Source organism: Bombyx mandarina, chromosome 05 (assembly GCF_030267445.1).
Source record: "Bombyx mandarina strain Sakado chromosome 05, ASM3026744v2".
Lineage (NCBI taxonomy): Eukaryota > Metazoa > Arthropoda > Insecta > Lepidoptera > Bombycidae > Bombyx > Bombyx mandarina.
Genome location: NC_143212.1, coordinates 10,611,964 through 10,626,090, shown reverse-complemented (window position 1 = coordinate 10,626,090; position 14,127 = coordinate 10,611,964). Strand labels below are relative to the sequence as shown.

At 35.6% G+C, this 14,127-nt stretch overlaps 1 protein-coding gene across 4 annotated transcripts in view; it reads right to left on the bottom strand.

Moving 5' to 3' along the window:
• Positions 1 to 4,200: 4,200 nt before the first annotated feature.
• LOC114251602 (uncharacterized) overlaps positions 4,201 to 14,127 on the bottom strand; it is a 61,842-nt gene continuing 51,915 nt past the window's right edge. For all 4 annotated transcript variants that reach the window (XM_089727701.1, XM_028185927.2, XM_089727702.1 and 1 more), the window contains 4 exons: positions 11,380 to 13,009; positions 10,531 to 11,303; positions 8,081 to 8,210; positions 4,201 to 7,240 (listed from right to left, as the gene is read on the bottom strand). In XM_089727701.1, the coding sequence (XP_089583827.1) occupies positions 7,192 to 7,240; positions 8,081 to 8,210; positions 10,531 to 11,303; positions 11,380 to 13,009 (2,582 nt within the window). In that variant the 3' untranslated portion in view covers positions 4,201 to 7,191. The remainder of the gene's footprint in view (positions 7,241 to 8,080; positions 8,211 to 10,530; positions 11,304 to 11,379; positions 13,010 to 14,127) is intronic.

The following is a 14,127-nucleotide window of genomic DNA, read 5'->3' as shown; positions in this document are numbered from 1 at the left end:
CATACTACGTACTACATAAATAATTAATTGCATTACTGCAAAACCAAAAAAATAAATAATAATTGCTCTCCGTTGCTCTCCTAATATAAAACTCGTACTCAATAATATAAATATGAACAACTTCTAATTACCGTACCTATCAAACAGTTTCTGAGTCTTATTTCATTCCGCGCGTTTGCAAAGTTAGTTCTACCAAAGGAGATGCCGGTTTTTATCGGTGTTCAACTTTAATACCGCATCATTAAAATCAGTATAATAATTTTACAAAGTGGATGTACTCGGAAGAAGATGTGACACTCGTATATTACGTAACTGTAGTTGAAGACTTGTTTGCCCTTGCTAGTAAAACAGTGTTTAGATAAGACGGTATACGGACGAGCAACTTTTTTTTTTATGTATCTACCATGCTAAACTTGTACTACGCACGCGACATATGTTAGACCGCGACATAATGAATTTAATTAGCTGCGTAAATACCAAAGTAAGGGCGTGCCATTTATGTTTGTAATATATATTTTCGTTTCATGGAAATTCTAGAAATTTTCTGCACATTAATTTAGCGACAGAGAATACCATCAAAATATTTTTGTGAACATAGAAGCTAAAATGTACGACGTGCACAATAAATAACATTTTAAAGGATAAACTAATCTTCAGATCTAATAAACTAACAGACTTCAAGATTTTGGATCGTTTTTTTTTGTTATTTGAAACTACACCGAATTTTGAAATGCATCTAAATGTCTAAATTCTCAACAAATTTAAGAATTTACTTATATTTTAAACTAGCGATCCGCCCTCGCTTCGCTTCGGAAATATTAAATTTTAATATTGATAGGCGAAGCCCGCCATATTGCGCGCGGTACGACAATAACTGCGGGTGACGCCGCGGGGCGAATCTAGTCTAATAAAGTACTAAGTTACTCCTTATATCATCAGCTATCTATTAGTGAAAGTTTCATCAAAATCGGTCCAGCCGTTCCAGAGATTAGCCGGAACAAACAGACAGACAGACAGACAAAAATTGTAAAAAAATATATTTTGGTGTATGTACCGTATATATAGTCATATGCATGTAGTAAAAAGTGATTATTTCAATTCTACAAACAGACACATTAATTTTATTTATATGTATAGATGTCTTAATAATACTCGAAATCTTAATATGAAAACAAAATTCAACGTACAACACCGTTTTTACCAAAACGGAAAAACCTTTCTGATGCGGAAACTCGAAAGATACATGTACAAAATTAGTTTGCTGATGCGATAATTGACGACGTTGTTTGTCACGGTGTCGTCTTGCTTCCGTCTCTTTATGACAAAAGACGCCCGGGGCCTGTCACGCTAGTTTTCCATTGTTATTCGAACGGGAGTACAAGCACGGGAAAGTTTCACATTACAATCGGTGATCAGTTGTTAGGAAAACGAGCTAGTGAAGCTAATGAGATCCTCGGAGGTTTGAGATTTCATTTTAAGAGAGAGAGAGAGAGACGGATTTATCGAATGTCTGAAATATGCTTCTATTACTCAATATTATTTGTCATTTAAATATGTTTCAGTTAATGTTAATCTCTATATATATAAAAATGAATTGCTGTTCGTTAGTCTCGCTTAAACCCGAGGACGGCTGGACCGATTTGGCTAATTTTGGTCTTGAATTATTCGTGGAAGTCCAGGGAAGGTTTAAAAGATGAGAAAATATAAAAAAGCTCGGAATTATATAAAAACAAACAATTTTGTTTTTTTTTCCTTTGATGTGTCCCCTTGATGTGTCTTTTATTTATCGAGTGAGGCACTACAAAGTCTGCCGGGTCAGCTAGTTAAATATATAATTTTACGTCGAATTGAATTTACTTACAAAGCAATTATTTGACAATAATGATTAAACTCTTTACTCAGAATGATTAGTTATTCTGAATCAGCATAGTCAGGCTCAAAATGCAAACCAAAGTTGACCTTAAGGTCTGAGGAAATTAAGGGAAAGAAACATCATTAACCTTACTATTCACGCAAGAATCTGTATGCATTTTGTTATAAAATTTTCATTAATAAACTGCTTCATAAATACACACTGGCTAAAGCACTTCGCTAAAAATACTAGTTAAAAGTTACATATTAATTCTCGTTGTGATGCTAATGGATTTCGGTAATAGCTTCACACATGACGTGGCGCGAGCTCACTTACCTATCTAGATAATAAAAAAAATAAGATTTTATTTTAGCTTTCTATCTAGATTCTTTCTTTTCTTTTATTTTCTATCTACATTCTGAATGCTATTAGTCTCTTTTTTTAAGGAATCTGGATCTAGCCATAATTTGTAAATTAATGCGTAACCGGCGCTATTGCAAGCGCCGTTATCGCCGGTAGATATAGGGAATTTATTAAAAACCATCGTGGTAAAAACGTACTAATAATTAAGAACAAAAGCTCCTTGAAAAATAACACAGTGTATATAACAATGTTGACAAATAGACACATAGTGACATCTTTTGATAGAAACAAAAACTTAATTTAATTTCTAGAAATCCGGCGGTCTTGAAAAGCCTAGATTGAATATCGATTAGTTTTGATATGAATTTAAGCTATCATCACTTAGCATGTCGTAAATAGATTTGTCGAAATTATTCGCACGCCATCTATCAAATGTGAAAGGACCAGAAATCTTTCCGACAGAAGCGCCAGTAGTATTACTTTTTATAGTTTTAGGTTTAGGTCGTTGGTCGATAGATGGTTATATTCATATAATTTACAGCTCGCTGCCAACATTAAAATAATCGCACTAAATCTGTTGTGAAGGCAGATGTGGCCTAGAAGTAATAGTGTTCTGTGGGCAAAGTCTTTAGGATATGTAGTTGAACATAAACGAACTTCGGTTGTTCATAGTTCTAGCTATAATAAAATAAAAGTTACCTAAAGTAATAGTACAATAACTGTCTATAGCAGTGCCATCAACACCCACCTTATATGTTCGAAGACACGCTCTTTCACCCTTCAAACCAGAATACATTTGCTTTCGGTGTATTTTTATATTTGTTATGCAAGCGTATACACTACGAAATAATAATTATAATTTGGGTGTATTTTAGACGGGTGAACAAGCTCACGGCACACTTGGTGGTTACAATGTGGATAACGCCATCCATCGTGAAACATGACACTCGTAGAATTGAACCTGTGTCCCGAGCTTCAAACCGGAACATATGTGGCTGTTTCGTAGTAGGAATGGAGATTTTATAGTAGGAATGGAATGCCTAAGGTAAGGGCAGTAAAAATTGTGAACATGTTGTAATGAGATATGTTATAATGACTTTATGAAGATTTTGCCTTGTCTTATTGATCCCGGTCTCCTAGAGTTGCTGATTTTATTGTTCTACTATCGGTCCATAGTATATATGTTTTTTCTTTTTGTTGTTTTTAATGTATTTTAGGCAATGATAGGTAAGCACTATGCAGCAATACGTCACCTACCTGTAAGGCATGTACTAAGCACTGGCGTACCAATATTTTATTGTGAGTGAGAAATTATCTGTGAGTAATTATGCAATACCATCTGAGGCCCGTAATACTAAATATTTTGTATGCATTTTTGTCAAATGGTGGCCTTCTAAAATGTAGTCTTTTTTTCATGTAAAATGTTAAATTGATTTAGATACAAGTTAGATATATCAAATGTCGTATACAAATACATTTAATTAATTTACTTTGTTACTCTGACCTCGTGGTCCCTCAGACGGAGGGGGGGGGGGGGGGTCAGTCTCATTTTGCCAACCCTGCCACCGTGTTTACCATTAAGGTTTCCTATTTTATGCCCTTACGCCCTATGCCCTGTGCCTCCGTTTAATCGTCAAGCCTTGGTGAGCAGTACAAAAATAGGTACAAAAATTAAATCATCAAATTGGGAACAAGGGAACAATCCCAGAATGTTTGAGGTAATATGGGCGTCAAATATAATGTATGTAACAATTTAAATATTCACAAATTTCAGGGAACATGTACTGTCAAGTGTATGGGACTAGTCAATTAATAGATAGAAGTAGCACAGCCTATTAATACAACTCAAACGAATAAAAATACAGGTCTGTCTGTCTGTACAAAACAATTTAATGAATACTTTTTAATAACCGTTGTTTATTTCATGAATTTTCTTTCGAAGTATTAGCTAGTCTAATATTATGATGGAATAAAACAAAACTCCGTAATTTATTCATAATTATGTATATTGATTATTAATACGTTACATTTTGATTCTGATAGCATTGACAATAAGTGATATGATTCAAAATTTTATGTTTTTTTTTTTATGAAACAATTAAGATATTTATTATTATAGTATATTATACGCCACATATATTCTTTTCGTTTAAAATAATAATTCTTAATAGTCATAAAATCTATGTAAAAGTTTTAAATACCAAAGTCGCAATTCTCGTATATTCGTGTCAATGTTGGTATTTTACCCCAATTTCATTTGTATCTTATAAATAATCAGGTATAATTTGATTTTAAACCCGATTAAGAGAATCACGCTAATAAATGTAACATAAAATCATATTTCACATTTTGTACAAAAAAGCTTCATTTTTGTGTTTTTTCTTTGTTTTAAAATGCAGGAGTAAATACCTATTCAAATAATAATATATATATGGTACACATTTTATTGATAATTTTATGTGAATTAATTTCCTCAAATATTTATTAAACTATCACAGTACACAGATCCCTAAACTTTTTTCTTTTTTTCTAATCGAAGCTTATTATTGCACAAGAAAAAAAAACCGTAATATAATTCAAGTCTAAGACCTCTCGTGCTAGCTACAATAATTACGAATTACATAGGTACTTAATAAATCTATCATAAAAACTGCACATTGTATGAAAATCTCAGAACGGTTTATAAATAATTGACGGCTGTTTTGTCGATATCTTCTGAATTATGGTACTGAGAGCTGCTATATTATTTTCAAGAAAAACGCTTTTAAATGATTTAACATTTAGTACACAAAAAAAAGAATCATTATGTAAAAGCATCAGAATACGCTTCAGAACAAGAGCGACCGCTTTCACATCTGAATTTTATGTTTTTAATCTGAAACATATTGTTATTTATGTCATATGGTATATTTTTCTATTTTTTAATGTATACATGGTTGTTTACAAAAAAGCTTACTCGCTAATACAATTTTTTTTCCATTCAGATTCACTAAAGAACAGAAATAAATAAAATCAAATTCATTAGCTCAATCAGTATGACGAATTGATAGGTTTGAGGCAATGTAATTGGGATAGTTATGCGTTCTAAATATAGATGGCGCTACATTTGTCAAATCTTATTTATAAACGGGAATCAAAATTTAAAAAACCCGATCAAAGATTTTCACGTGTGCAGACGTCTGACACTCGTCATATACTTAATAAGCTCTTAAAATAATTACAACAAAGAATAAGGAAAGTAACTAACCGTACATACCTAAAGAAATACCTAATTCATTACTCTTTGGATTTCTCGGTTTAGGTATTCACTAGGTTTGGAGCGTTGCTAATAGGAAAAAAGTGAAAGTCAGGTACAGTTCGTCAAAGAATTAAAGGATATAAAAAGGATTCGTGTAAATTTCTTAATTCGATGAGGACTACGTGCAAGCTATCTTAAATGGCACTTTCTAGATTTTTATATCGTCAATGATAATTCAAGTTAAGTGTCTCATTTGTAGGTCATACTTAAAAATTATTACTTAATAATAAACAATATTATTTAATACATTGTTACGACGATTATTAGTCTGAACGAGTTCCTTATATTTCGGCGCTGTTGCCAATGCTATGATTGCTGGTAGACCGAAGACTGCGAGTAGGTAGTTTTTACAAAGAGGCTAAAGCTATCGACAGCGAAAGTGTATAATTGTATTGTGTATGAATGTATTGTGTGTGTATTGTGTTATGAATGCCGAAGATAACACATAAAAATTGATTGAAAAGAGTGTAAACAGATTTGTGTGTTTAAAATATTAGACCGCAGTCTTGAAATTTACCCTTAATCATGCTCCTTTCAACAGCCCTGCAATATTGCGAACTCAAGAAACGAAAATAGGTGGTAAGAGTTCTCTATATAACAGTTTTTATGAATGTAAGCATCTGCTATGTATAAATGTAAGCATCCGCAATTTTTTTTAGTTATTCTTTAATACATATATACACACATATACATATTAGTAAAGAGATCAATAGAGTGAAATAGTTAAATTGAGGGTAAAGCCCCATTTACGCGGCGATAGTTCATTGTACGCATTCAGTTGAGTTATCGAACATTTTTTATCATATGAAATTATGATTACAAGATTCACGTATATTAATTTAACGTGTATATAAAAAGAAATGCTTCCGCTTCTTCGATATTCATACGAGACGAGTAACTATCTCCGTGTAAATGTCCCTTGAGTTCATGGTAGTTTTATAGTTTTCAAAATAAAATTACGGTGAATCTTAAATTAAGCATCACAGTAAGTAAATTTACGATATGTTTATAGATTATACCTCGATTAGATTATACCTCGAAACAAAAATATTTAAGTACCATAACAATATAATTTAAATACAATGAGTTTTATTTCGATGTAAGAGCTGTTTTCATTAGCGCTGGTTTTCATTTGCAAAACGAGACACTTAACATGAAATCCACTGATTTCATTTAAGAATGCTATTTTTATTAAATATCAGTCTACGAGATAATAGATTTCTATGTAATAACAAAATAAAAATGTAATTTTACAAGAGACGTTTGTCGTTTAATACCGAACTATATAATTATTTTAATTCTAAACTATTTACTATACAGTTTTTCTTAGAACATTTTTACATTCAGTTTTTCCTGAGACACATGGCTTCAACGAAGGATAAACAAAAAAAAACAATGTAATTTTTATTAGATACGACATTTAAAAACCCAAAGGCCTCCTAAACTAGAAGATCAATGAAAACAAATTTATTTTTGATCTAACTAAAACCATGCTTGTGATTTCGTTTGGTGGTTTTAGCTTACATTTTAAAGTTTCCGAGCTTTTACTATTCGTTTCGTACTTTAATTGGTCACGGATGACCGATAAAAGTTTGTCATTGATAGCAAAAACCACTTAATAAGTAATCATATTTTCTGAAGCCATGTTGAATTAAATTAACTCAGTAGGTACTTATTTTTATTCATCGTCGTTCAGAAGATCTGTGCATGATTTAGCTTTGGTAGATCTGAAAGAAACACAAATGTAAATCAATTATTTCGGTGCAGTGTTCATAATTGGTAAATGTTAAAATAAAATTACTACCTTTTACAGTGTTGTAATATGAGTAATTACTAAACAGTTGAGACATGTCTCAAGGTGGGTGGCGGCATGTGAATTGTTGTTGCCTATTGGCTTCGGCAACCTTTTAACACCAGGACGTATTGTGAGCCTGCACGATATCATTCTGCGTACTTCTGGCGCGAAGTAGTCGTGCATTACTGTTTGAAAATACGAGTGAGACAGTCGCTTATTATAATAATTATTATATTGAAAACTCGATCTAGTCTCAGAGCCAACAGGGGAATTTTAATTCAGACTAAAAATAATTTATGATTGTGAACAAACCTAACAAGTAACAATTTTATTATTGTTATATTTACTCAAAATATTTTGATGTTTAAAAGCAGGGCTACCGCCATCTATCGGTCGCGGCATAAGCTGTACATTCTTGTAGATTGTGCCTATGGGTTAAGAGTTCACAATATGCTCTGTTTAGTATTTATTTCAGTTTGTGTATTACAAAAACAAAGCGCTTTACCGCTTGAACGAGTTTGTTAAGTGTTTTAGAAGTTACTGCCTACACTTTTTTTTATGTTTTAGAAATTACTGGTGGCCGGGGGAGGCCTTTGCAGTTTTACCAGGGCAGTTGGGCGAGCAAGGTCTCAGCCAGTAGGGGTGGGATTGCTAACCGCTAGACGAGCGCCTTCAAAAGAGACCTAACAACTCAAGAGTAGCTGCATCGCGGATGAATCTACTACCGGATCAGAATCGCGAAACTGCCTACTCTCAACTACTGCATACTTACTGCGCTGTTTTGACTCGTCGACATATCCTGAGCTCTATAGATCCGGACCTGACTGCTTTGAATAGTGCCAACGCTTCTACATGAGCCAGTTCATGACACGCCTGACCGTTGACCGCCAACACCTCATCTCCTGAAACATGTTTTACGAAAATTTTCATTCAATATCACAAACAGAGTATTGTGAGCTACCGACATTTTAGTGTTGATTGATTCTAAGAATATAATCGCCATTCTAAGAATATATTTTATAATACTTTAACTAATTTTTAATTCGATTTTAGAGTAGCAAATGTAATGGGGATTTTAACAGTTTTATTATTGAAACCCGATCACGCCCCAAACTAATTTGGTGTTTCAATTATTTATATGCAGCGTTATGTTATATTTGATTTTATTAAAAATAAATCGACAATTAATGTTCTAAGCAAAAGTATTCCGCTGCTTAGTATAGTAATCGGCAAACTTCTTGAGCAAATGACCTTGACTGCGCAGAACCGAATTTTAGATCACTTTGGTGGTGAGGGTGAGGCGCGACGGCAGGGGAAATCGTATCGAGCGCGTTATTGGTAGATCAGTCGAACCTTGCGTCCCGCACCGCGCCCTCATTCCGCTTGCTCCCAAAAGTACGCTTGCGTACAGTGGAAAGTCTATCGTTATTAATCGTTAAGTTATTTGTTATAATTGCTTGTGGACTTTGTTGCCATTGCTATTTGTTGAGTGTTTGTTGATTTTTTATAAAACATACACTATGCCGTGACAAACTGGTGTAGTACTTAAAAGAAAGGGTAGAAAATTTGTGTACGACGTATATTGCTTCATTATAAAACAGGGGAAGAATGATATGGAAAAATTAAAACAAACTTCGGAAGCAACAAAAACATCAGTGAGTACTGTTAGGTGCATTATTAACGAAGCTAAAGGCTCTGGCTTGCTCGCCGTGTTGCGGACTCCGGGTAAGAAAAGATCAGGGAAGAAGAAAGTTACCGGAATGGATAGTTTCGTTCAATCTGTAATAAAAAGATGTAATCATAATAACTACATAACAAGCAGCGAAACTCCGTACCGTAGAAAGGCTTCGAAAAATTTAAAGAAGATATAAATTTTAATGGCTCGGAATGAAGCTTACGACGAATTATGAAAGAGCTAGGCTTCAGATGGAAAAAAAGAACAGAAAATAATCGGAAGCTGGTAAATGAAAAAAGTAACATTCGATTACTACGAATCGAATATCTTCAAAAAATAATTAATTATAGACAAAAAAGAAGACCGAATCGACCGAGTTGTAAACTACGCCAATGAGCCCTATGTCGACTCATCACGACTCGGGTGATGAAAACAGTGATGATGATGATGGTCAAGATTATGATAACGAAAAAAAAAATACAAATACCAACTTCGCTTCAACTGAACCAAGACCTGGCAACAGCTCTAGTTTTGACTTAATAGAAGGAATATCTATTTTACCCCAAGATTAAATTATTACAATTATTAACCTATATGTTTTTTTGATGTTCTAATAAATATATAAATAAATACATATGTTGATTTTAATAATTTTAATAGCATTATGACGCAGAGTAAGTAATGTTTTTGCATGTGAGTGTACCATGCGCAAACTTACCCCCACTACGTCAACAAATGCTCAAGAAGTTTGCCGGTTATTATACCTTAGCTTTCTGATACGTGAATAAAGCATATACTGGAGTCACAATTTGAAGCTTCGTGAAATTGGCACTAAAGGTACTGACTAGTACCACTACACACTGCATAGGTAATAGCACCATCAACGTATGATCCAGGTGGCACTCGAGTAGTTTTAATAAATTGACGTTTTTCATAGTAATTTTTTCTTTTGTAGGCATACAAGCCTACGGCCCACCTGATGGTGAGTGGTTACCGTCGCCCGTGGACTTCAGCAATGTCAGGGGCAGAGCCAAGCCGCTGCCAACCGTTTTAATTTTATCGACAGCCACAGACGAACGGGACTATGTTTCACTAACAAGTTTAAAATTTTTAAAATAAGTAAATTTTTCAATTTGCGCTCAAATTATTTTCTAGTACATTAAAATTAAATATCCGTTTGCTAAACGTCATATTATACTTATATTTATGTACCTATATAATATGTACACATAGTTGCGTTACTCCAGTTTTCTAGTAAGCCAACAGACAGATTTTCGTTATTATAAAATTACTTTAACTATCTCATTAACGTAAACATTTGGATAAAGAACAAGCTACTGACTGTAGAAGACTTGATCTACAAATAGCATAATAATTTACATTATTATAATGGTTATTTTATTATTGTGTGTCGTCATCAAGCAGCTAAACGACAATATCGTCCTTATCAATTGCATTCCACGATGTTTATTAACTCGAATAAAACTATGTTTTATCAATAAGTGGAAATCGATGTTCTGATATTGATATACAATCAAGTGACGTACCTGCTTTTAGTCGTCCATCGTCGACTGCTTGGCCCTGTGGAAGGATGCTCTTAATGAAGATGCCGAGTGGACCTCGCGGCGAGTCGCGTCCTCCCACGATCGTAAACCCTAGCGGTTTCTTCCCGTGACCTTTCTCAAATGTTATCGTGTGATACGTGTGCGTGGGCGCTCTCGGTCTCCGGGGTAGCGTGCAGAAATTCGTTGCGTTTTGTGTATTTTCAATTTCACTGTCATTTTTTTCTTTAACACGCTCCGAAGCACTGTCCGTTGTGTCCACGTTCGCAATGTCGACGGCGCAACTGAGGGCGAGCCCGTCCTTGTTGGCCCCGGCATAGCTGACCACTTGTCGACGCAGCAGTTTGTTGTTCATACTACTGTAAGTCGCGTTCTGTCCCTTTAGGAAGTGGGAGTGTGCGTTGGCCGCACTGTCGGCCACCTCGTCCGCCACTGATAGCGCGCTGCGATTACACGCGGACTCATCCTGCGAACGTCGACCAGTTATTTTGACGTCATATTTATCAATACGTTTTTCCTTTCCTAATATTATTGCGTTTTCGTAATCAACGGAGCTTTCGCGCATCAGGATTGCGCTTCTGTGTGACGAATCGCGCTGTCTTTGTTCTGTCGATGATTTATCGCGTTGTCTGCATATCACGATATCAATTTCGGAAGTTCCTGATTTCAAGGCTTCTTTAGCTTCTGACATAGTAAGATCTCGAAGTCTTCTGCCGTTCACGTTCAATAGTTCGTCCCCAATGCGCAGAGTGCCTTCTCTGAAAAAGAATAATGCTTACTCGAAAAATTGTAATGGAAAAAATAAACACAAATATACATTGTATTTTTACTAACTTTTCAGCTAATCCTCCAGGAACTACATGTGCAACTAAATATCCGATATGACCCTCATCCGTGAGCTTGGTTTTGGCTATAAAAATACCTAATTCATCTGTTGGATTCCTTCGGACTATTTTGACAACTTTAAATTCATTTTTATCTGGTTTACTACCTCTAGTTGGTTTTCTACACGGTGGTATTGGAGGGATACCAGCGTCTCCTAACGTCACATCCCTTTGTCGCATTTTTTGTTTTTCAGTCAGTTGGAGGTATTGAGGTTCATCGTATTCATTTTGTTTGGTTTTTGGCATTCGCCTCAGAATTTCCTTGCGATCAAGTGAAAGTGCTCTTTGGGAATGTCGCGGCCGTGGTCTTGGACCGTCCCTCCGCTCTCGGCTCATTCTACCCGATATTCTAGGCTTTGGATAGTTTTGATCACCGGACACACTTCTCCCGTGACACGGTAATAGTGCATTAGCTTGTGAAGCTGAGCTCTCACACCGAGACGATATCCGATCACTATCAAATATCGATGACGTAGCTGATTCGTTGACTAGAATACCCGAGTCGGCGTCTTCGCAGTCTTGTATTAAAACGTTCTCATCGTCACACGATATTTGATACGCGTCGTCGTGAAAGACGGAATGACTTTTTTGGAAATCGTCCAATCCCGGTAAAGCCCCATATGAAAAGCTACGTAATTTTGCCTTGACTCCTCCTCTTTTTTTCCGACTTTTACTGACAGCATTAGTTGATTTGGTTGCATTTTCGATATTTCCAGTGTCTTCTTCAGCTTCGCCTCCCGGTTTGTATAGCTTGGAGAAAAATTTGTTCGTAGAAGATTTTAAGTATCTATCAGACATTGCTCGTATTTTTGCCGATAGACATGAACTGGGACCAATAGAATCTTTACCATCTTTAGTTTTTAATTTATCAGTCTTTTTGTATTGAGATTTCATTGATATCGGAGCTTCATCAAATGGTTCATATTCGTCATTAAAGATTTGGTCACTAGATTTTGATAATTTTGCGCCGGCTTTAGGTATAGCGTGGTATCGGTCACATTCTGAACCGGAGCTGTAGCATCTTGTACCTCTATTGATAAATGACTTTCCCTCCCTCCACTGACTTTCTACAGGACTAGTTACACTTTTGGCAAAAAATACTTCATCGTCGTAATTTGGCATTTTCACCCAAGGGTTTTGGTTCTCGAATTCAAGGTGGGCGTCAGAAAAATTGTTACTGTACCGACAACTAGTTACATCATCAATGTGACCGAAGCCGCTACAGTCACTTTCTGAAGTAGATGCTGCATCGTCGCCATGCCTTAAAGGGCCGTTGGATTTGAAACAAGATAGTTTCGTGTTCTTTACTTTGTCGAGTAGTGGGTTGCGTCTTTCTCGAAATACCATGTATTCCTTCTCGAGAGAACCGCCGCGATTTTTACGCGATGTATTATAGTTCTCCTGCGGTGAAGTGGGGCCGTTTTGTAAAGATATGCGGCGGGAGACCGGCGTTTCACTGCCGTGATTGCAACGGTGAGGAGATTTCTCAACTATTATTATTTGATCGTTGAGGTTGTAGAAGTTGGTTTCAACCGAACTGCCGCTACTTTTTCTGTTCGGGTAGCGTACCGGCGATATATCTGAAATAAGAGATAAACAAAAATCATTATTTTGACACATTTTGAAGTCAGTTTAGGATTCAGATTTTCTAATAGCTTGTTTCGAATTCGAATGTTCGCGGATGTTTTTCTACAATGCTCTTAAATCTTAATAAACTTTAAGAACGAATGAAAGAATATTTTACATCCAAATTTGTTTGTTGAGTTTGTTTTAGTCTCACACTAATGTTCCAGTATTATAGTTTAATTACATGCGAGGCTTTTTTTATCTAATTAAGGTGAGAAATGCATACACTTTACAATAGTCAAACGGTCAAGCATGAAAACTATTTGTGTCTCGCCCTCCTCTATGCTTGTTACGTAACGGTAGCAGCTAATTTCCATGTTTGTTCACCTGAATCCACTGTTATACAACCATCAAGACGTCTTATGTAAAGCGTAGGTAAATACTAAAAAGCCGCGACAAATCCTATATGTAACGCATGATTTCATAATGCAGTGATGCGAATACGAACGAAGGTAGGAACTCTTGTGAGTCCGCGCGAGTAGGTACCACCACCCCGTCTAATTCTGCCGTGAAGCAGTGACGCGTTTCGGTTCGAAGGGTGGGGCAGCCGTTGTAACTATATTTGAGACCTTAGAACTTATATCTCAAGGTGGGTGGCGCATTTACGTCGTAGATGTCTATGGGTTCCAGTAACCACTTAACACCAGGTGAGCTGTGAGCTCGTCTAACCATCTAAGCAATAAAAATAAGTAAAAAAGGCTTGTTAAAATGATAACGTCCAGAATGTGTCTACCGAATTGTTGGTAAGGTGTTATCGGCTGCTTATTTCTGTCGCGAAGCAGTCATGGGTTTGACGCAAAGCATAGAGATCATGCGGTCAATCACCAGCCCGATGGATGACCTAATAAAGAAAGCGACTGAGTCCACCACGGTCCAATGTTCTCGAAGCAGTTCAAACCACAAGATCTGTGTGCTTAGTGCGAGTTTTTTAATTTCTCGATCATCACTTCTCATCTTCACAAAAAAGTCGAATTGAGAAACTCCTCCTTTTTTTAAGTCGGTTAATAAATTATAAATTGCGTTTCAAGATATGCTTGTTTATCAAGGAAACTAATTACACAATCAATCGATA